This window comes from Coturnix japonica, chromosome 3 (genome assembly GCF_054131305.1).
Source record: "Coturnix japonica strain WE chromosome 3, WE-NBRP24, whole genome shotgun sequence".
Taxonomy (NCBI): Eukaryota; Metazoa; Chordata; class Aves; order Galliformes; family Phasianidae; genus Coturnix; species Coturnix japonica.
In genome coordinates this window covers 25,224,178-25,245,645 of record NC_140665.1, presented here as the reverse complement: position 1 = coordinate 25,245,645, position 21,468 = coordinate 25,224,178, and the positions used below count along the sequence as shown (strand labels likewise).

At 36.9% G+C, this 21,468-nt stretch overlaps 1 protein-coding gene and 1 long non-coding RNA gene across 10 annotated transcripts in view; one reads left to right on the top strand and one right to left on the bottom strand.

Annotated features, from left to right (window-relative positions):
* The window catches only part of THADA (THADA armadillo repeat containing), a 147,614-nt gene that overhangs the window by 57,556 nt on the left and 68,590 nt on the right, over positions 1–21,468 (top strand). For all 9 annotated transcript variants that reach the window (XR_014944581.1, XR_014944580.1, XR_001553893.3 and 6 more), the window contains one exon: positions 10,672–10,840. Coding sequence is in view for 6 of the 9 variants with exons in the window: in XM_015857461.3 (XP_015712947.2) it covers positions 10,672–10,840 (169 nt within the window). In the remaining 3 variants the exon portion in view is untranslated. The remainder of the gene's footprint in view (positions 1–10,671; positions 10,841–21,468) is intronic.
* LOC146761321 (uncharacterized) lies at positions 9,170–11,232 on the bottom strand. Its single transcript, XR_014944586.1, has 2 exons — positions 11,197–11,232; positions 9,170–9,955 (listed from the first exon to the last, which is right to left on the bottom strand). It is a non-coding gene; the product is annotated as an uncharacterized LOC146761321 (long non-coding RNA).

Here is a 21,468-nt window from a genome sequence, read left to right as displayed (position 1 = left end):
GGGTTTTGTTTTTGTATTACGACTGCTACATTTAGCAAGTCTGAGTCCCAGCAAAATAACTCTTCAACAGTGACCACGCTTAGTTACCTTTTGTGGCTGTTTAAAACTTTTCAGATGATGGTGGGGAGAAAAACCCATCAAAATCATTAAAAGAAAAACCTGAAGCATTTAAGACACCCATGTCATTAGATCTCTTTCGTCCACCCTTAGTGACTGTGCTCTTAAAGAGGAGTAGTGTGGAGGAGAGTGTTTTCTACATTTCTTTTCCGTTGCATTTGGCATTAAAATAAAATAAAATGCCTATCTATTTAACAGCAAATTGTATTTGGGTGCACAGACATGTATTTCTGTTGGATTATTTAGCAAATGCATTGACATTTTTAATGGGTGCCAGGGGACAATTCCAGGGATTCTGCAGAATGGAGGAACTGAGATAGCTCAGTGTGATATTTCTGACTGTGTTTCCGTATATAAAGCTCTTTTGTCCTTGTTCTGTGAATACTATGAATATTTTCAGTCACTTGCATCAGCTGGAACGAATACCTGTGATTTATCTGGGAAAGATAAATATCGTGCTATTTGTGCTGTGATTTCCCTTGTGATTTTCCTTTCAACAGGAGCAGATGAACTAGAATAAAATTATTTCCTTGTCATTTAGTTTTCTTTAGAAGGCAGTAATGAAGGTGGTTGTGAGGTAACCACTTAGGATCAAAGAGGCAACCTGAAGGCAAAGGCCTTGTTCATCAAGACATTAAACTGTATATAGTAACCACTGCTTTGAATTGCTCAATGTAGTATATAATGTCTATGTATATATATAATTACATGGTGGCCCAATGCAATTATATCATTTAATTGCCATAGTTTACTGGGACATTTTCAGATTTATCTTGCTGTAACACTGTCAAGGTTAAATACTGTGCTTATCCAGTACCTGAAAGATTCTTACAGTGACAGTGGGGCAGGTCTCTTCTCACTAGTGACAAATGACAGGATGAAGGGAAACGGACTCAAGTTGCGCCAGGGCAAGTTTAGGTTAGATATTAGGTTAGGTTATTAAGTTTAGGTTAGAAAGGGTAGTTAGGTACTGGAATAGGCTCCCCAGGAAGGTGGTTGAATTGCCATCCCTGGTTGTGTTTAAGAGCCGTTCGGATGTGGTACTCAGGGATATGATTTAGTGTAGGGTTTTTAGAGTTAGGGTTCTGGTCAGGCTGCGGTTGGACTTGATGATCTTCAAGGTCTTTTCCAACCTGGGTAATTCTATGATTCTATGTAGTAAGGAGAGAGGAAGGGTGGGTATAATCCATCATTGATTTTCTGACTTTGCAGGGCTCAATCCCAATAAAGCGGCATTCATATGTTGCTCTGAGATGATGAGCGGGATACTCTGTTTGCAAGAGAATGGACAGTTATTCAAGCAGAGCTGGGTTTAAGAGGAAGATTTCTAATTGGGCTTTTGAGCAGTTTCGGTTAAGCCTGATTGGAATTTTCCATGTAGTGGGAGTAGAGTTGTGGTTGCTCTGACCGCACTGAGGTAAATTGCACAATGTGAGTAGGATTAAATGCCACAAGGACAAATCTTGATCTCCATGTACATTCTTGCTACTACCTTTTGAACCAGAGCATTTGATTACTTCTCTGCAGTTTTATTAAAAGTTATGTTTTCCCCTACCCCCTCACAGATGTCTTATATGGAAGGGAACACTTTGATTCACAACCTATTACCTCACTTTTATTTTTTTTTAAATCTTTTTAAAGAGCTAGATAGGTCTGTTTTACTGATTACATTCCAAGATGAAGGAATGTACAGAATGTTTTTGATTAACAAGGGAGGTAATTGGGAGGTAATGTTTTAAGTATGAAATGAAAACATAACCTCCCTTTCTCCTCTGCTTACTCCTTTCAAAAACCTGTAATCTCTTCAGAATGATCCAAATTTGAGTTACCTTATGCCCTCTTGTACCATAGTGTTGCCAAAGTGTTTGTTCAGTGCTAAATGTTCTGCACTGAATCCTCTGAAGGGGTACATGGATATTGCTATCTTGACTTTTCTCTAATTGAGGTCTAGTGCTTTTCAGAATTGTGAGTTGTTAATTGTTTAAAAAACAAAAAACACCAAGCTTAAAATCTTAACTAGATGTATATTAAACAAAAAAAAAACCTCTTTTCATTTATATCTCATGTTCTTTTAGACAAAATCATTTTAATTCTTGGTGAAATTTCCTCTGCAAAAATTTGTCACATATGCAGATTTCAAGGCAGTGTTGCAAGTCATTGAAGAAACTCTGTGGAAAAAATAAATAGAAATTAAATGTCTTTCTCCAAAATGTTATTAAAGAGACACAACTTTCTTGTGGGGAATTTTACAGTTTGCATCTTTCTGTAAAATGGAGAAGTTACTCCAAAATCCCTTGATGCTGTCTTGAATCAGGAACTGCGGTAGGTAACAGTGGAAAGCACTAGCCCTCTACTACTGCTTGTTTTCCTCTTCCATGCACCACGCCTGAATAGTACAGTATTATTTTTGTACTCATGAGCTTGTCATTAACAGACAAAAGATAATTACTCTAACACAGTTGATGATGTGTACTAGCATGTAAGGAGAAAAAAATAGTATATGATGAGGAAAACAGTTTTGTAGGATGGAGGAGGAATGCTTAAGAATTTTGTTATATGCACGGTTGCCTTAAGTGACTCCTAAAAATAAATAAGTTTGGGAAGGACACGAAAACTGTGCATCAGCTGTAAATAAACTGCTGGATCAAATTCTTTTTCAAACTTGAGAGAAAAAGGAAAAAAAATGCTTATGGCCATGATTTCACATTCAGGTAATGCAGTACTTTAAGTATTATTCGGTGCATAAATACACTAAGTTTTGTTGAGTTTCTGAGCAGTTGCCAATCTAGACTAAGAAGCATGGTAGAGAAGGTTTTTCTTATAATTTAAAAGCAAAGTATGGGTTTCTATTATAAGAACCAGTGAAGGCACAGAGGTTCAGTGTTCAAAGTATGGATTATATATTTTGACTTATACTAAATGCTGTTCAGAGATTAAGTGTTGTCAGATACCAACAAGTGTAGAAAGCTATTTCTAAAATGTTGTTAGTCAAAGTATGAAGTTCTAATAGATGTAAAAGCTTCAATTTTAATCCCTTATCACTAATTTTGTTTTGTGTTTTTTACTGGCCGAAGGGAAGTAGTCTGTCTTGACAAATACTTGCCTGAAATACAAAGACCTTCAATTGCACTCTGCTTGTCATAGTACAAATGAGTGCTTTCAGTACTTTTCCAACTAGTAAAATATTTAAGATCTGTCCTATGTAATGAAGCAACTTAATGATGTTAAATAATACTTAACTCACAAATATGTCTTTCAAATGTTAAATATACTTATATTTTTATATGGGCAGATAATGACAGGACAAGGGGAAATGGTTTTAAACTTGAAGAGGGTAGATTTAGACTAGATATTAGGAATTATTTATTGTGAGGGTGCGAAACACTGTAACAGGTTGCCCAGGCAGGTTGTGGATTGGACTGTGAGCAGCCTGGTCTAGAGGGAGGTATCCCTACCATTATCAGGGGGGGTGGAACTACATGAATTTAAAGGTCCCTTCCAACCCAAACCATTCTGTGATTCTACTCTGTGATTATGCTGGCTTTTGCCATTTACTGATTTATCTCTTTTCCTTTCTTTCTTACTGAGATAAAAAAAAAAATGTATTTCTGATGGAGCTTTGTCCATTTTTTTTTCTCTATTTCTTTTCACTCACATTCACAAATTCCTTGCATGTTCCTTACACTCTTCATTATTGCATTTACTTTACTGCAGATAAGGAAGTTATACTATTGCAGTAGTTAATGTCTTAAGCTTTTGAACAGCAAATTCAATTATATAAGCAAGCATTCATAAAATTATGATCTTAAAATATTAACCTTTGTGAAGTAATATTGCAAATCATCAACCTGCATGTTGTAGGCACTTGGAAAATAGATGTATTAAGTAAGTGAAAACCATCACCCCTTATTTTATATTCTTAGAAAGTAGAGTACTTGAATGTGAATTTGAAGGTTCCCTAGGAGTCATAATTGTGTCTTATTAAATAAATCTGTAAGAACTCACTTCTGAAGGGAATAGACACAAGTAAAGAAAGTACTACTATTCTGGAAAATGTTATTAATATAAATTTCACTGATTCATGATGTTACTTGCATTTGGGCATGTAGGCTGCTCCTTTGAAAAACTTAATTGTTAGTGACTTATGCTAATTAGTTTTATTGCTTTGTGCTTTGTTTAAGTAGCTTTGGTTAAATTATGTCTGGTCTGTCAGGTGTCTGGTTCTGTTTTGCTAAAAGCCCTGTGACAAAGCTTCATAGCAGTTATGTATGGGGAAAGATGAAGCAACACTATTCAAATGTAAAGCCAGAAGCTTCTGTGAAAGTAAGTGTACAATTTTACACTGAATAAAAGTCACAGGAAAAGGGGGAATGAGCAAGATCTAGTGCAAGCTATCTTCAGTTTCTGTGGGAAGAGCAGGGTTGAAGTCGTTCACTTACATCTTGTTAAAATTGTTTCTGAATCTGGTTAAAGGCAATTCCTCCTATTTCATACATCTATACTTGCACACATGGATTTAGTACACATCTTATATCTGACTTGAAAAGAGTTATGACTTTCTCTGGGCTAAACGTGAGTATCCTTTGGTAAGTGGCTAAGCAGGGTAGCTGAGTGATTGTGCTAGTGTGCTTCTTCTGTCACTCTTCTCACTTTTCTTTTTTTTTTTTTCTTTTCTTTTTTTTTTTTTTTTTTTGTGTGTGTGTGTGTGTGTGGTATGGTACCAGTAGGTGATTTAATGTTAAAACTTGCCTATTTCCAACTGTCATTACATTGGACTGGAAATCTTATTAGTGGTATGATAAGCAAAGTACTTTTGTGGAAATGTGTTTTCATATTAGATGAAAAATACTACTTTTGTTTGTAGCTATGCTGTATATTAAAATAGCTGCTATTGATTAAGATGTTTGTAAAAGCATCTCCACCAGTTTCCATATCAAATGCACATTTTCTTGGTCTTTGCTCACTTTTTCTTTTATTTTTTTCTTTTTAATGTATTGTCTGGTCAGCATAACTGCTTGGTGTTGCTATTATCTGAGATAACTGATTACTTGGAATCTCTGAGATATTCCAAGCAGACATTGATCCACTGGAATGCTCCGTCTTCGCCAGTAGATGCTTATGAGTCCAACCTAACAAGGCAGATGAATATAGGCAAGGCTCCCAAAATACACATGCTTATGTAGGTGTATAAAAAGGAGCAATGCATGCTTCTAAAGCATACACTGTTCTTTGTATTCTCGTTGCTTTGTACATTGTTTTGTAGTGTTGAATCTCTATTGTGAAAATAGTTTTAAATTCTTTGTGGGAAAAAGTGATAGAACTGCCTTCAGGCATAAAGCAGAGAAGTGCCACTGATAAGGAACGATTAAGTGACATTATCAAAATGACTTTTCTTAGAAAAGATTGTCTTGGTAAAGTCCCCTGTCAGGTCTCTACTCTTTTTTCTTTTTTTTTAAGCCTACTAGTTTGAAGAAAAAGGAAGGAGAGAGTGTTGCTTGAGATCTAAAATGGAACTTCGGCATATTTGGGGTTTAATAGAGAAATGTATTTCCTCTCTGAGTGTAATGATGAATAGTTTAGCATTTTTTTTTCACTTTGATTAAGCTCAAATTGTAGTGATAGAGGAGATTATGAAGTGCCTGATTAGCAATAGACTGCACAAGACTTCCAATCCAAAAGTCTAATGTATAATTTTCGTGTTCTTTGTTGTAATCTATGGCCTCTTCTCTTAAAGTGTGAGCAAATCCTTTGGTTATTTTCAAGGATCTGAAAAGAAGTTTTAAAAATTTATATTCTTGTTTACAACCATCGGAATCATTCAAAATATTCACAAGGCAATGATCTTTTATTTATACATTCAACTTCCCTTTTATTGTTTAAAACAATGATACAATCATTAAAACAAAGTATTCTATCTCCATTCTTTTTATTTCCTCTACTTTGTTACTATGTATTTCTTTCCATTACTCTGCGAAGCTTCCTAAAGACTTCTCAAAAATTAACAAATTTGAAATACGATTTTTTTTATTGGAAGACATTGTAAAATGTTTTCCTTTTAAGTGCATTTGAATTAAAATGTCATATAAGGAATCTCTAACCTCTGGAGAATACAATAAGTTAAATAAGCCTACACTGAATTTAGCTACCTGAGGATAGTATTTAAGATTCCTTGATGGGAATGCAAGAAAAGAGATGCCACTTAAATTGTTTCATCATGTTCTACAGCAATTCTTGATTCAAAGCAAACATATTTTTCTTTGTCTGAAGTTTATGTGTAGTGTAAGTAACTATTTACTCATGTGCATGTTTTATAGATCCTTGTTTATTGGCTGAGTCACAGTACTTCACATTTCTGTTGTTGATTCAGCTTGATATGAGTTTGCTTCCTTTTATGATAACCTTAGTTATAATCTTTCTAACAAGATGAAACAAATGGTTTCCTCCAGGAAGGCCCTTGAAAGCATATTCTGAGATGCTGAATCAAAGCTCCATATATTCTCTTGGATTGTTTTGTTCTTAATTTCAGATTAAATCACAAAAAATTCTCTTTAGACTCATTACAATTCAGGTTTCCACAGTTAAATAAGTTTTAAAAATTAAGTACTTTGGGTATTTTAATTGCTAGGGTACAATTGTGTAACAAGAGGGAAAATGAGTGTTTTTCCTTTAAAGAGAAACTCAGGCAAAGAAATCCATAAATTTATTCATGCATATATATATATATATATATATATATATATATATATATAAAACAGAATACTTTTTATGTTCCAGGAAATCTTGTTCTTGTATTGATGAGTAGGTACTGCCCTGTGGATTTATCAAGTTATGTAAATTGCATGGAAGCTCTGAGTGTATTTTTATTTCTTCTTTTTGCACCTCTCTTTGCAAGGAAACTTGTAATACTGCTTTTGAAAGTTACTGAATTTACTCTTTTGGGAATGTTTCAGTAAAGGTAGGGTAGCTGGTCTGACTGGTGTGATTTGAGGCCCCTCCTGCAGAATGTTGTCTTCCTCCATGTTCATGTCCAATTTTGATTCCATCCTGTTTTCATGGCTGCACTTCCCAATTCCCTTTTTCAACACTTTGTGCAGGCAGTGTATGTGAATGTGTTTCAACTGAGAACAAGATTATGATGCTGTGATACTGTCTTTGTGACTGCAGGAACAACTACCTGCATTGTAAATAAATAATGAATGAATAAGTATTGAATCATTCTGTGATTCTACTAGCAGGTTGCTGTGACTATATCCAGGAAACTTGAAAATAATGCTTTCTCCTTGCTCGTTCTTCTTCAGACAACTGTAGGTATTACTTAATGTAACAGCTGTATCACTTTCAGCTACACTTAAGATTTTTCAAATGATTTCTACTGATTTGTTGCTGTGATGCTCATATTAAAGGCAATTCTTACTTTGTTGATTTGCTTAGTATGAAGTCTGTTGAGAGGGAGTAATAAGAAAGGGAGATAAAAAAACACTTAAGAAACACCTGCAGATCTTTTTTATTATTATTAATAAAAGCATGAAGATACATTTATTTGCAGCTAGTGTTTTGTTGTTTGTAGCCAGAGCAATAAATTAGACACTTTGAAGTCTGCAGAGGAGTGCAGAATCCTTCTGTGCCTTATGAGAGTTGCTCATATAAATTATGTCAGATCTGAGTGTTAACATTGGACAGGAACAGTGGAAATCCACTGAATCAACAGTTACACAAAGTGAAAACTTGTCAGATTTATTGGCTTTTTGTTCTTGATCATGGACCGTTTGAAGTAAACAAGTTTACATCTAAAACCTCATTCACCTAGATAAACAGCACTGAATTTAAAATGGAATATGACTTCAACGGTTGTAAATTGCCTTGAGGATTTAGTAGATCCTTCTTTAAGGTTCTTGCGAATTTTCTTTGCTACTTGCTACCTTGAGTTATAAAACTAGACTGACGTTACATTATTTTACATAAGATAACATTTTAGCTATTTCTTAGATTTGAAAAATTACTTATACTGTTTGGCCTGCAGTAATGGTGAGAACCAAGTTTAAGTTGTGGGACTGGCTGGTGGTCAGGCAGTCCAGACTAAGGCTGCTGTTCCTTTCTGCCACTACTGAGGGGTGTAGCTGCCACCCCACAATTGATGACACTGCTCAGCGTTAAGTTAGTTACATAATGGGTCTTGAAGGCTGATGTAACGAGAAACTACTGCATTGGGCTGAGTCTGTTGTCTTGTTTTGCCTGGCTATGTTAGCTCACCTATAAGTGGAATTCAGCAAAAATCAGAACTACCCATTCTTAATCTAGGATGTTGTTGAAAACTATGGAAAAAAAGAGTGTTTATCTTGATGTTTTTCTGGCAAACTTCTTGTGTGATTGAGGAATGAAGCCAAGTGCCTCCAAAGCATGAGAGAAGCACAGATCAGATGCCTTCAGGATATCCAGAAGTTCAAGGATGGGTGACCTGGCATGATATCTTGCGTGTGTTGTTGAAAAGGAGTGCTTTTGAAATGTTGCCTGTAATGTTTCTTGGGAGAATGAAAAAAAAACATTTAGTATTTTAGGGGAAATAAAAAAGAGAAAAGAAACAGCAAGAGTGTTAATGCCACTCAGATTTGAGAAGCTGTTTGCCATTGTGAAACGTCGTCATTATGTTCCCTTATATGTTCATATAAATCAGCTAATTTATTGTTCTTGAACTTTATGGTGCTTTGGTTGATTAGTAGTGACTTTGTAGGAGTACTCTACTGAAGCTTTCCAGAAATATGTATGTTCTGTGGATATACAATCATGAAGATTAGAAAGACCTCTATGATCATGTAGACCAGCCTTGCCTGTGACTGCTCTAAGACATGTCACTCAGTGCTAAATCTACCTTTCTCTTGAAAACTCCCTAGAATGGTGGCTCTGCCACCTTCATGGGTAGCCAGTTCTAATACCTCATCCTCTTTCTGAGAAAATTTTTTTCCTAATATGCAACTTGCTGCAACCAAACTCCTGCAGTCTCACTGGTAAGCAGTGTGAGAACTTTGAGTTTGCATTTGACTTCAGCAGGTTCGTAGCACAGCAGCTGGATGATGATTGAATTGCCCTTTAGGCAAGCAGAAGCTACAGGTTTGCATTTTCCTCAGGCACAGAAAGTTGCAGAACTGGGACTGCTACATCTCGAGCCAGTTCTCCACCCGCTGGGCAACAAGGCATTTGCTTAGGTGGGGGGGTGGGAAGATGAGGAGGAGGTCATTGCCTCCTAATTGAGGGTCCTCAAAGTGTAGTACCTAACTGACACTGAGGGTCCCAAATGGACTTCTTTATGTGGTCTGGGAATGATCATCTGCTGAGGTTTTTTGGTTTGTTTGTTATGTTTTTAGAGATCAGTTTGGAGTACAAAGAGAAGTAAATCTGATAGTTTTGCCTTAAGCAGTACAAACGCTGTCGTTATGGACCTGGTATTCTGGTAGCTGAGAAAAAGTGAAATTATTTCCTTTATTATGAATATGTGGCAGTCACTTTTATTTCCATAATAGATTTGACAAAGTAACAATCTGGAACAAAATTCAATGTGTAAAATACTGTATGTCCATACATGCATAATGCATGTGTGGTGCGTCTGCTGGCTTTTACAAGAAAGGGGAGTTAAAATTAGGCTACTTTAAAAATTGTTCTCAACTCCATTATTTTTTACTACTAAGAAGAAAATGACACAGCTCTATTTTAAATTGCTATGCTGCATTCAAGGACAAAACCGCTTCTGAATTGTGTAGTTTTGGAAAGTACCCTCACACAAGTTAGAGGAAATCCTGGCATTTTCTCCATTTTCCACTCATCCTTCTGAAGAGTTGTCACATTCCTTAGGAAAAAATAATTTGTGAAAGGTCATGAACAAAATAAAGACCGTTCTTTACTGTTCTTTACTGTTACAGCTAATTAAATGCTGCATGCTCATTGCAATAACAGTATTGCTTGTGTTTGGAAAGAATATCTGTATGTGAGAATTATATGGTTAAGGAAAAGTGTTATATCACAAATAAAGGAAAAGCTGTAGACAAACCACTTTTCAGGTTTATTTTCACTATGTGATGGAATAAAATCTTTTTGTTTAAAAATATTGAATTTACTTTTACAAAGGGCTAAGCTGGCTTCTTGCATCTGGTCAATACAGGACTGAAATATTTCCATATGGAACAGCCTCTAGTTGTGACAGCTCTGCATTCACATCATGTTGTGAAGAGCCTATTCTTTGCATTTCCTTTTTAAAGATGATTTTCCTATAAGTTATTCTCCAGTGGAAGGTGTGGGAGGGTAGAGAATAAAATGGGCTACCATAGTATAGGGATGAAAATTCCAGCACAGAACATAGCTCAGTACTTCCTTCAATCAGTATTTCTGTGCTTCAGGCTCTAGTATGGCTTATGGTTCTAGGCAAGAAGCCTTTCACTACTGCCAAGAAAGTCTAAATTTGAATTGTGATAGTTGGGTTGTGTATTTTTCTTGGTTTTATATTCTGTGGCTTTTAGCCACAACAGTGAATTGCGTCTGGATGACAAAAAATTCTTCTTTTTCTAGGTGTGGGCACTCACCTGTTTACCGTTCACGTGAGATGTCAGGTCGGGCACTTGTTCCATTTGTTATGATAAATGAAGTGCCACATACAGTACTGTCACTGCTGAAGGGGCTTCCAGATTCTACCAGTCTTTGCATACGACAGAATAACATTCATGGAACACTTCTTCAAGTAAGTTTCTTACTGTACTTTTTCAGTGGGTTCTTTTTTGGTCATACTTTACTGACAGATAACATGAGGTGAGTTGTACAGAGTGTTCAAACATGTTTAAACATTTTAAAGTTGATTCTCTCAAACAGTAAATGTGGAACGCAGATTTCAACAGTCATTAGAAGACTGCAAGTTGTAAATATCAACATTTACATTTCATGTAATGCTTCATATCTGGAGGTTACAGAGCAAATATCTTTATCTAAACATATCTTCAGAGAGATCTGTGTGACTCACCCAGAATCACAGAACAAATCTGCAGCAGAACTGAACTCCAAGTACCAGTGGTATTGTAGATACTGAGACTTGTTACTTACCTACGTGTTTACTTATTACTTGATTTGCTGTTCCTGCCACACCATCAACTTCCTGCCACTTCTCTGTGCAAGATGTGATAAGCTTTATATTGTGTTCTTCTGAAAACAAGGGAGAACAGCTCACTATCAGCTGGAAATCAGAAATTTCTTCATTCCCCATATATCATTCCATTGGTTTATGGCAGTCTGTTCTATGTGTTTGATTTTTAAGTTATCAGAGTAATAAGTTACCCATTTTTATTACCTGTTTTTCACAAGCAACTCTGCAACAAAGGTGTATTATATACGTTCAGCTCTGTTAGTCTGCCTTAGCTGGCAGTCTGTCTTAGTACACATTCCCATTGTAGCATGTGGTGCTCTGTGGGCTATTTTTAAAAATCTTTTCCAGCATATTATTTCCCTTTCAAATCATGACCTTACAGGGAACCTGTGATAAGGAAATGAATATAGTCCCTCTAGAGCTGTTATTGCCAGCTTTATCTGTATCCCAACATGTTTATTATCAGCTTATTTCTGATGTATATTAACTGACTTAATTGGAAGCTGATAATTTGTTCAGTGTTTTAGAAGTTGGTGTCATTTTACTTCTTCAAACAGGTATTTTAATGCCTATGAAACTAGCTGGATTGGGATCAGAGGGGTTCATCTGATTTAATTTGCATTGTGTAGATGATAGGTAACAGAGAAGGTCATCCCAGTGTGTGGGATGATTCTGTCCAGTCTTTCCTGATGTGGATGTCAGTCCAGCAGCCGTGTAGGTGGGAAAGGGGATTACCAGCATCAGCCACCAGTGAGTCACAAAACTGGGGTCCCTCTGAAAGTGTTAGGAAAAGAGATTGTTCCAACAGAGGTGAAACTGTTTTGTAAATCTGCAAGATGATTATAACCCTTCCTTGTAATGAGGGCGTGGACTGACTGTGGTGTATAAAACCACCACTACCTTTTCACTGACAAAGAAAAATAATAAAGGGGGCCCCTAACGCAGGAAAGATGTGGAGCTTTTGGAGAGGGCTCAGAGGAGGGCCATAAAGCTGAGTAAGGTCTGGAGCACCTCTTCTGTGAAGACAGGCTGAATGAATTGGGCTTGTTCAACCTGTAAGAGAGAAGGCTGCAGGGAAGACCTCATTGCAGCCTTCCTATATTTAAAGAGAGTTTATAAACTTAAGGGAAATCAACTTTTTTACAAGGGTAGACAGTGATTGGACGAGGGCTAAGGGTTTTGAACAAAATGAAGGGAGATTCAGATTAGATGTCAGGGGAAGTTTTTTACTGAGAGAGTGGTGAGGTGCTGGAACAGGTTGTGCAGATTGTGGTTGCCCCATCCCTAGAGGTGTTTAAGGCCAGGCTGGATGAGTCCCTGGGCAATATGATCCAGTACTTGATCTACTGGCTGGTAGCCCTGCTTTCAGCAAGAGAGATGGAACTTGATGATCCTCGAGGTTTCTTCCATCCCAAGCTCTACTATGATTCTGTGATTCTGTAGGTCTCAGAGTCTCGTGTGGGTTGGAAGGGACCTTAGAGATCATTAAGTCCAACCCCTGGGATTCGATCCTCCTGTGTAGCGGAGCGAATCAAGGTTGCTCAAAGTCTTCAAAGTTTAATTCTTAACAAGATGTAGCTTATGACTGAATTGCTGAATTAATTTGCTAGTTAAAAATAACAAATATTCAGAAGAAATGCTGATGGCAGGTAGGTGTGCAAAAAGGAAGACAGTTGTGGTTTTTTTTTATATTGTAACCATAAAACACTGATAACAAAGTTCAATATATAGTTATTGTGCACCTGCTGTAAACTGGAGTACAAAACAAAGTACTATGACTTTCAGGTGTTGTTGGATGCATGGTTTCAGTTTCCTTTTTATCACTGTAAGACGGAACTTGCAAAGTCTTACTGAATGGTAAATTATGTTACAGGATTACTTGTTAAAGCACTGTATCTCTGAAGCCTTACTTAAAGAGAGCTTAAGGCAATAATCTGGCTGTGTTCAAGAGTGTACTGCATTTTCATGGCATGATAAAGAACTTATCTTCCTCTCTGATATGGAAATCCATGTGAAAAGGAGGGATGTCTGTACAATACTCAATAAAATTTTGACTTTTTCCTGTAATACAGATCAATATATGAAAATAGAATCCAGTTGATTTAATTTCTTGTCAGAAGCTGACATAAGTCTGCGGCCTGATTTTTCTTTCAGTGTTCATCTGCTGTCAAATCTTGAGCAGGAAAGTTGGAATTGCTTAGACTTAAAGCTGATGTGGCAATGCCAAATGTAATAGATCATGAAGATATATTACAATTATATTTCAGCGTTATGTAATTGCTTCATCTGTTGCAAGCCAAATGTTCATTTATAGGAAAATTGTTAAAAAAAAATTCAGAATGCAGTGCTTGTCCAAACATGGTCTGTTTTTCAGAATGTTGAGATTGACAAGGAGTTTGTTTGACAGCAATACAAATGTGTTGTGTTTAACTTCAGCTCCTCTGCATTAGGTGAAAATGTGGCTTTTGGTCCTCAGTATGAGAACTGTGTCTCAATTTATATATAAATATAAATGTGCATAAGGATAAAATAATCTAATGGTCTTTTATGCTTTATGTAAGAATTTTCTTAAAGTGGGAGAAATACTGTTCTGTAGCTCGTGCAAAACTGATATTTTTCAAAGAGTAGATATGCATTTTAAGTAAATATGTCAAGACAAAGAAAAATCCCTTCTCTGCTTAGTGTTTCTTCTGCGAATGCAGTTTCTAATTCTCTGTTATCCAAACAGTCATGGGAGCATGGGAGAGACTTATGTTTGTGATTCATGAGAAAATGTATAAATCCTCCATTAGACTTTTTAAACAATTAACTATTTCTGGGTTCTGTTGTTTTAAGATGTAGTTTTTTGCTGGATCAGGTGAAAGGAAGAGTTCATCTAGATCTTACTGTAGAAACTCCTTCATGCTTGTGAAATTTCTTTTGGCTTTCAGCAGTTGCCAAGGATCTTATAGTAGCTGGGAAGATTGTGAGCCATCCTTACCTGCAGAGAGAGGGCAGAATCTGCTCACCTGAAGCTTGGGGCTGTGATCTTGCTCTTTGCCCTCCTTCTTTCTCTTCTGGTCTCCTACTCCACTGTGCTGTGATCCCTGCAACCAAGGCTACCTTCAGCCTTCACACCCTCAGTGAGTCAGCAGAGCACCTCTCCTTGCCTCCTTTTGTCAAGAGGCTGTCACTGATCCTTTCCAGGAGCCTTTGGGGTTGTATGTGCTGTGCTGTGCTAGTCATCCAGCAGATCATGAGAATCTAGTGGAATCTAGCAGAATCATCATGAAAATCTAGAGCTGCAGACCTGAAGCTACTTCTAGCTGTCTGCTGAAGGCCCCATTCAGTAGTTCTTTCTGATCAGGCAGCCTAGTGCTCTTATTGCTGCACATGTAGTGATGCCTACTACATGTCACCCATACTGTGATGTGTTCTCAAATCTTACCTGTAAGCTCTCTGCTAGCCCATCATCCACCCCAGTCAGGCCTCTGTGAATCCCAGCTGTTCTCTCACATAAAGTACATCTCCATCTTATCTTACCAGCCACTGTCATCAGAGCCTGTATCCCTCAGCACTCCAACACGTGAACAATCCCACCATGTCTCTGTGATCCCAGCAAACTCCACAAAGTCCTAATTCCTGTAATTCTTGAACCTCCTTGTTTGGTGCTTTAAAGCAGATTAAAGTTATAGGATGCCTGAACATTGTTTGCCTGGAGAACAATGCAGCACCTTTAATTCATCGAGTTATATTTTGTTTATGATGATTAAAAATCTCCCAAATGAATGAACTGTCAGATTGGTTTGCTGAAATTAATCATGGTGCAGATGTAATTACAATTGAGGTTTCTTTGTTTTTCACATGAAAGATTGCACGCATCTGTTGGGTCATCATCTTGCATACTAGCAGTTTAATCTACTTTACATGTAGTTTGGCAAACCTACAGTGATGTATTTTTAGAATACACAGATTTAGATAAATTAAGATTGTTGGAAGAGGTATTGTTTTCTTTTAAGTTCTCTTTTAAGTGTATTGCTTTGAATGCTTCTGAAATGTTGGTAGTGCTGGCCTGCTTCCTAGCAATGTTGCGTGTATTTTTATCTACACATTGACACTGTCAAAGCTTGACTCTGGTATACTGAATAGTAGAGAAAGTTTTACTTCCTTTGTCACTGTTCCATTCAATAAGCAGTCCCTTTTTGAGAGCATTTTGTGTTTCCTTTGAAGACAGCATACACAGGTTAGAAGAAAGATGGATTCAGTGATTCCTCCCTCATCATTTGTTCCTTCTTTATAAAGAGGAAGAACTGTACTACTTGATTTAAGGTGCATGCTGCCTCCATTTACTGTCTCTACCAGGAGGTTAATTGTAGTGTCTAAGATACAGGTTCTCATAAAAGTCCCTTGTGGGTTGTGCAGTTGTACATATCATTATGAGGAGCAGTGTCTGCGTGGAAGTTGCTTTGTTCATCAATATTGTTTACATACTTGGTGTTCACATCACAGTAGGAGAACAACCACCTCTCCTCTTGTTTGGGGGTGCACACAACCTGTTCCTGAAAGAAACTATTTAAGATCTGTATGGGAACTGTTGAGTCATGGCCTGAACCACTGATTGACCACCTGAGGCAAGCACTGAGTCAGCCATGGGAGCACAGGTGAGGGCAATTCTGCTGTGTGACTAGAAGGTGCAGAGCCTGGCTGTGCCTCTTCTAGATCCCATTTAAGGGCTGAGTGCCACTGGGGAAGGATCTCTTTCTGGAGATGTCTCCTTTTGTAGTTCTGTACTGAGAATATGGGAAATGGATGAGAATTTCATTTATTTTTGATCGTCTCTTTTCACCATGGTAATCTTTCTAACTGTATACCTGTAAAATACCCTCCTAATCACACCAGTCTTCTAACTGTACTTTTGTTAACTGTACAAAGATCCAACCACCAAAACTTCATGAAGGTAAAAATAAAAATTCATTTTCTATTGGAGGTTTCAGTGTCAGTTAGTATTCAGATCCTCTTCAGAAGCACTCATATTTCCTCAACACATCCACAAAATACTGGAGTTTCATTTAGCTAAATCAGTGTTATAGCAGTAGACTAGTTCAAATTAATTATTATTTTTACTTGGATGGTTCTGCTTGACATGTGAATATGAAGTCTTCTAGAGGTTTTGAATGTTTCTTTGTTGCTGTTTGCTTTGTTTTTCATTAAGCCACTAGCATTGTTATATTTTTCCTATTTGTCTAAAGAACTAAGTCTCATCAGCTTAGTCAGATGCTTGTGCCAAAAAATGAGACTTCATAAGACAATGAGAACTTCCATAACTCTTTACCATTATTTGAAGATTAATTTTCCCGCTTTTTCCAATAGTTTGACAAATCAGCAGTTAATGTTCTTCGAAGTATATAACAGCATCCTACAGAATTAGATTTGTCTTTTTGAAAATACTGTACAGTGAAACAGCCTAGAATCTTTATATATTAAAAAGAAAAAAAGTGTGATTGCAAGACAGGTTTATTTGCCAACTCTAAAGGGCTTTTGTTTTTTTTTTCTTTATGGAGTTTCTGATTATGGCTAGATTTTGTGATGTTAGGACTTTAAGTTATCTGTATCCACTTTTTGGATATGATGGTTTTTAAATAAGAGAGATGGAAGAAATGATTTTAATGGTGGTTGGTGACTCATTAAAGCAGCAAGAATATAGCCAGGAAATAGCTGTATGATGTGTCTGAATCAATGCTCCACTTCCATCAACTGGTAGACTGATAGCACAAAACCAGGTAAAACTGTAAGACAGACTGAGCAGCTAGAAAAACACAAGAGGACTGTTTTAGCTTAGAGTGCTTTTGAGCCAGAGGTGTATGGATGTGACTTTGAAGAGAAAAATGAAGTTCATAATTATGCTGATGAAAATAGCCAGTTTATGATGAAAACATCTATAAGTTAGTTAATTATCCAGAACGAGTATCAAGACAGATCGTTGTCGATGGAAATAGAACCTGCTAATGAATGTGAATGCCTTTTTACCTCCTTTGAGAGGAGGAGGATATTAATTTAAGTTGCTACAAAGGAAGGTCAAGCTTTAGGTATCTGAGATTGCTATCAGTCCTGCATTTTATGAGTTTAATACTTGGACACTTACTCAGAGGAATAAAGTCAATTAAAATAAATATGAGCTTTTGAAAATAAAGCAGAGATGAATGGTGCATGAAGAAGAGCTAGCAAGCAATCATTGGAGTTTTATTACAGGACTGAGTAGGTAATAAAACCTTACAGACTCCAGTGGCTAGGGTGTGTGATTATGATAACAGAATACAAATTACACAAATATATTTTGAAAGTCGTTCTTGAATGTAGGCTCTTGTGGCTCAGTGAAAGAGAGAGCAGCTATACTACATGTTAGTTAGCTTGATATAAAATCCTTGATGTGGATTACCATCAGGAGTGTCAGTGACTGTATTTTCTTCTGTTTTGAACCAAGGATCACTAGGGTCTAAAGGAATTAATGGGGAAGTATCATTGTTTATTTGGCTTTATTCAGTAGTATAGAAACATTAACTATGGTGAAATACTTTTCATTTAGCTTGATAATAATGTTTGAAGTGTAGCAGTTCAACATATGCATATGAAAACTCAATGTAGTAAACAAATGTTACGTTATCTTCTGATCAAAGAAATAAACCTGCTACAATTAAATATTTTCCAATGAAACTTCCTTCCAGATGTTTCTTTTCTAAGTTCTTTTTTTAGTGTTCAAGATAAGGCTTACTTTTAAGATTAGTACAAAGAGAAAGGAAATACTGATGTCAAGTTGAAAGCGTATTCACTTATATAGCTGGCAATTACAGAACAGTTATTTCTTCAAGTTGTAAATTCATATTAACTGTTGTACTGAGGGGACACGCTGATATAAGGAGGCAGAGAGACCTGTATTTTCTGAATGCAACAGAGATGTAAATAAGTTGCAAGAATGGGTGCAGGCAGCCTGTGGGAGAAAATCACAGGTGAAATTTTGCCAGAAGTTTTCTTACAGCTTCATTTTTTAATTGAGTTTCTGTAGTAGTGCTAATTAACTAGACAATTCTGCTAGTGAGACATAACTTTGAAGCTGCTTTAACTGTAATTAGCAATGCTCCCAAATATTGTTTTCCTGATTTCCTAAGATGCGTCACTGGTTTTCAAAAGGGCATAGATAGATGTAGACCATATGACTGTTAAATCTTTTCAGTTTCTGCATGGTTATTGAATTCCTTACTACAGCTACTGTGCCCTCTGTAAAGCTGAGTGGTGCCATTCTTTGAATCCAAGCTCCTGCAACCCATGTTGTTGGTGGCCCCATGGTGAGCTGTGGGGTGGGTGTGTGAAGCTGCTCCATGGACAACATCTGGTATTCAGTTACAGCTGTAAAACATCACCCGTCCTGTGGCTTTGTCTTGGATAAATGTGCAATGACTGAAAATGTTAAATACTGTTGTGGCTACAGAGAAAAACTTTTATTAGGTGTTAAGATTAAATTTAATGAAATTCTCCTGTAGGTACAGTTTTATAATTGATAGACTATTTTCTCTTTAGATAGAGATGTTAGAAAAGAATATTGTTGGCACAGTATTCAACTGACTACTACTTGAGGCACTGGATGCTTAACTTAATGTAGGCCTTCCAGAACATCAGTTAAACTGTTGTGAAATCTAGATTTTTTGGTAAGTGTTCACTTCTCTGCTGAAGTGAATATTTCTTTCACCTGTTTTGTATTATGAATCTTTAAGTATCCTTCACGATTAGTCAGGAAAGCAATACTATCACTCTGTCACAGACAGAGGATGTTTTTACAGTTGGGAAGGGAAAAGTTGAAACTTGTAACGTGTACTAAAGATATAATATTCTCATAAGTGGTGCAGTGGATTAATTTAGTACTACACGGAGTTCATTTTTCATCTCTAAAAACATGCTTTCAGTCCCACCCGCATACGATTTCTTTTTCTCTCCCTTTTGATCTAGAAACTGTGTCATTAAAACTTTCAGAGCCAAAAGAAAGATAATCCTGAATATACTTAAAAAAAATACCCATCCATTATATGTTCTGACTGCTTGAGGATGTATAAAAAATATTTATGAACAGTGAGGGCTTTTTCTCTTTATATATACAATGTACTGTGTTTTCAGAGGTTCAGACTATAACGAGAAATGTTAGAAGGGGTCTCTCGTGGACTTGAAAGCTTCCTTAGCCTGTTTGAAAAGCACAAGATACACTCCACAGAAGGCTAAAGCTAAAAAATTAGTGTTTAAAATTGCTAAGAATTACCTATACTGAAGGCCAGGATGCAGGAATCTCAAATACTGCAACAACAACAACAACAAAAAATTAAAGAAAGAGTCAAGGAAAAAGTTGGTAATCTAAGACAGTGAAACAGAGTAAACACAAAACCAGACTGAAAGACCTTCCAAGATCTGAAATTTTATTTCATGCTGTGCGTGAGTCTAATTAGAATTCTTTCTATGATGAAAGGGCACTTCTTCTTTCTTAACCGGGTTCAAAGCGTGCTACATCTTTTACTTTTTTTTTCCTGATTTCTGATTGTGTTACAAGCAATTCTTGCAGTAATGTAAATTATCTTTTAATGTTATTTTCTGAAGAGTTGCAGAGGATCTCATTATGGAAGTGGTTACTGTGGTGCTAGAACGTTCTCAGAACAGTTCTCACATCGCTATTTCATTTCAAAGCATTTCTTTCACTCAGGCTCTGAATCGGAACTGACAGCGTATTCTGGATGTTGGTTTTGTTTCTCTGATGTTGTTTATTCATGGGCTGAAGAGAAGAATGGGAAATAGCTATCCAGGCTGAGGAAGGATTGTACAGAAATTTGACTGACATAAAGAAACTGCATGGGACAAAGTTTATATGGGGGCAGGATGAACAAGAAGCTGTACTACACTTATATCTGGTGGAGTTTGATGGGAGGCAGTTCTTATTGTTAGGATCAGTCTGTGTGCTTTGCTCGTAGGTCAGGGACTATGGGGAACAATACTCTATTGAAAGAAAATTTGTTTTCCACTGTCTAGTATGATGTGCTTCCAGTTTAGCAGTATTGCTGACAAAACGTCAGAAGGTACTGAGTCGTATCACCAGAACCATGGCATCCAGTGGAACTTGCAGGCAGCAGTTGGTCTTGAAATACCCCTGAAGTACCCCAGAAAGCATTTGTCAGGGCCTTGAAACAGCCTAGGTGTGGCCTATCAGCTAAAGAGGGCAAGGGCAGTGCCAAGAAAGGGATGGGGATGCTTCTAAATTTATTAGCTGTCAAGGTTCCTCCTCTTCTCTGCTCCTTCCCTCACAGAATGTTCCAGTCATCTCTGGATCATCAGGGCTGCCTTGATGTTAGCGAGTGTGGAAACCTCCCACAGGGCTTCAAGCAGGCAAAGAATGAGGGAAGCCCTGAAGGCACGATAAGCAAGTGCTTCTATTCTGTCCTCCCTCATTCCTTCACAGTCTTGCACCTATGTTATCTTTCGCTGTTTCCCCTGGCACTACCACTCTGAACTCCCTCTCTCTTCCTGTCTACTCTTGTTTCAAGGTGCTTGCTTTTCCATTCCTCTATTTTGATCCACATCTTCTCTTTAAGAGGTAGCTGTTGTCCTGGTAGACTGTTGCTTACTTCAGCAGGGTTATTATTCTGCTGAAGAAATGGTTGCTGATTTTTATTCTCAAATTCACATAGTTATTTCCATAGATTCCAACAGATCTTTGTGTGAAGTGGGTGTTGTGAAAGGTGTTTATACTTTGGAAATCACCTTTATCCTTTTTTGTTGGAAATGCACCATCAGTAAGATTAGAACATCTGTTTTATTACTAGAAATCCCATAAGAATTCATTGCTTAAATTTTTTATGACCTAAATTAAAGTTATTGGACATTTGCAGTTGATATTGAGTTAGGTTTCCATGTATTTAAAATTTCTTAGTACCTTTCCTTCCTTTCCACAGTCTAAATGTTTGCTGAGCTTCATAATATTAAAGTTGCTATTCTTCAAGGAAAATAATAGTTTAAGGTAGGAAAAGCCAGCTCAAAACTTATTTCATTCACTACAAATTGCTTTTAAAGCAAACAAAATACCTACTATATAACACATCCCACATTTGTAAGTTGCATGAAATCGTTCAGTTGTTTCTGTCTTGTCTCAGCTGCAGATCAGACAAAAATAACTCGGGAACATGTAGAGGTGCATACAGTAACATCGGAAAGACTTCACCAATATG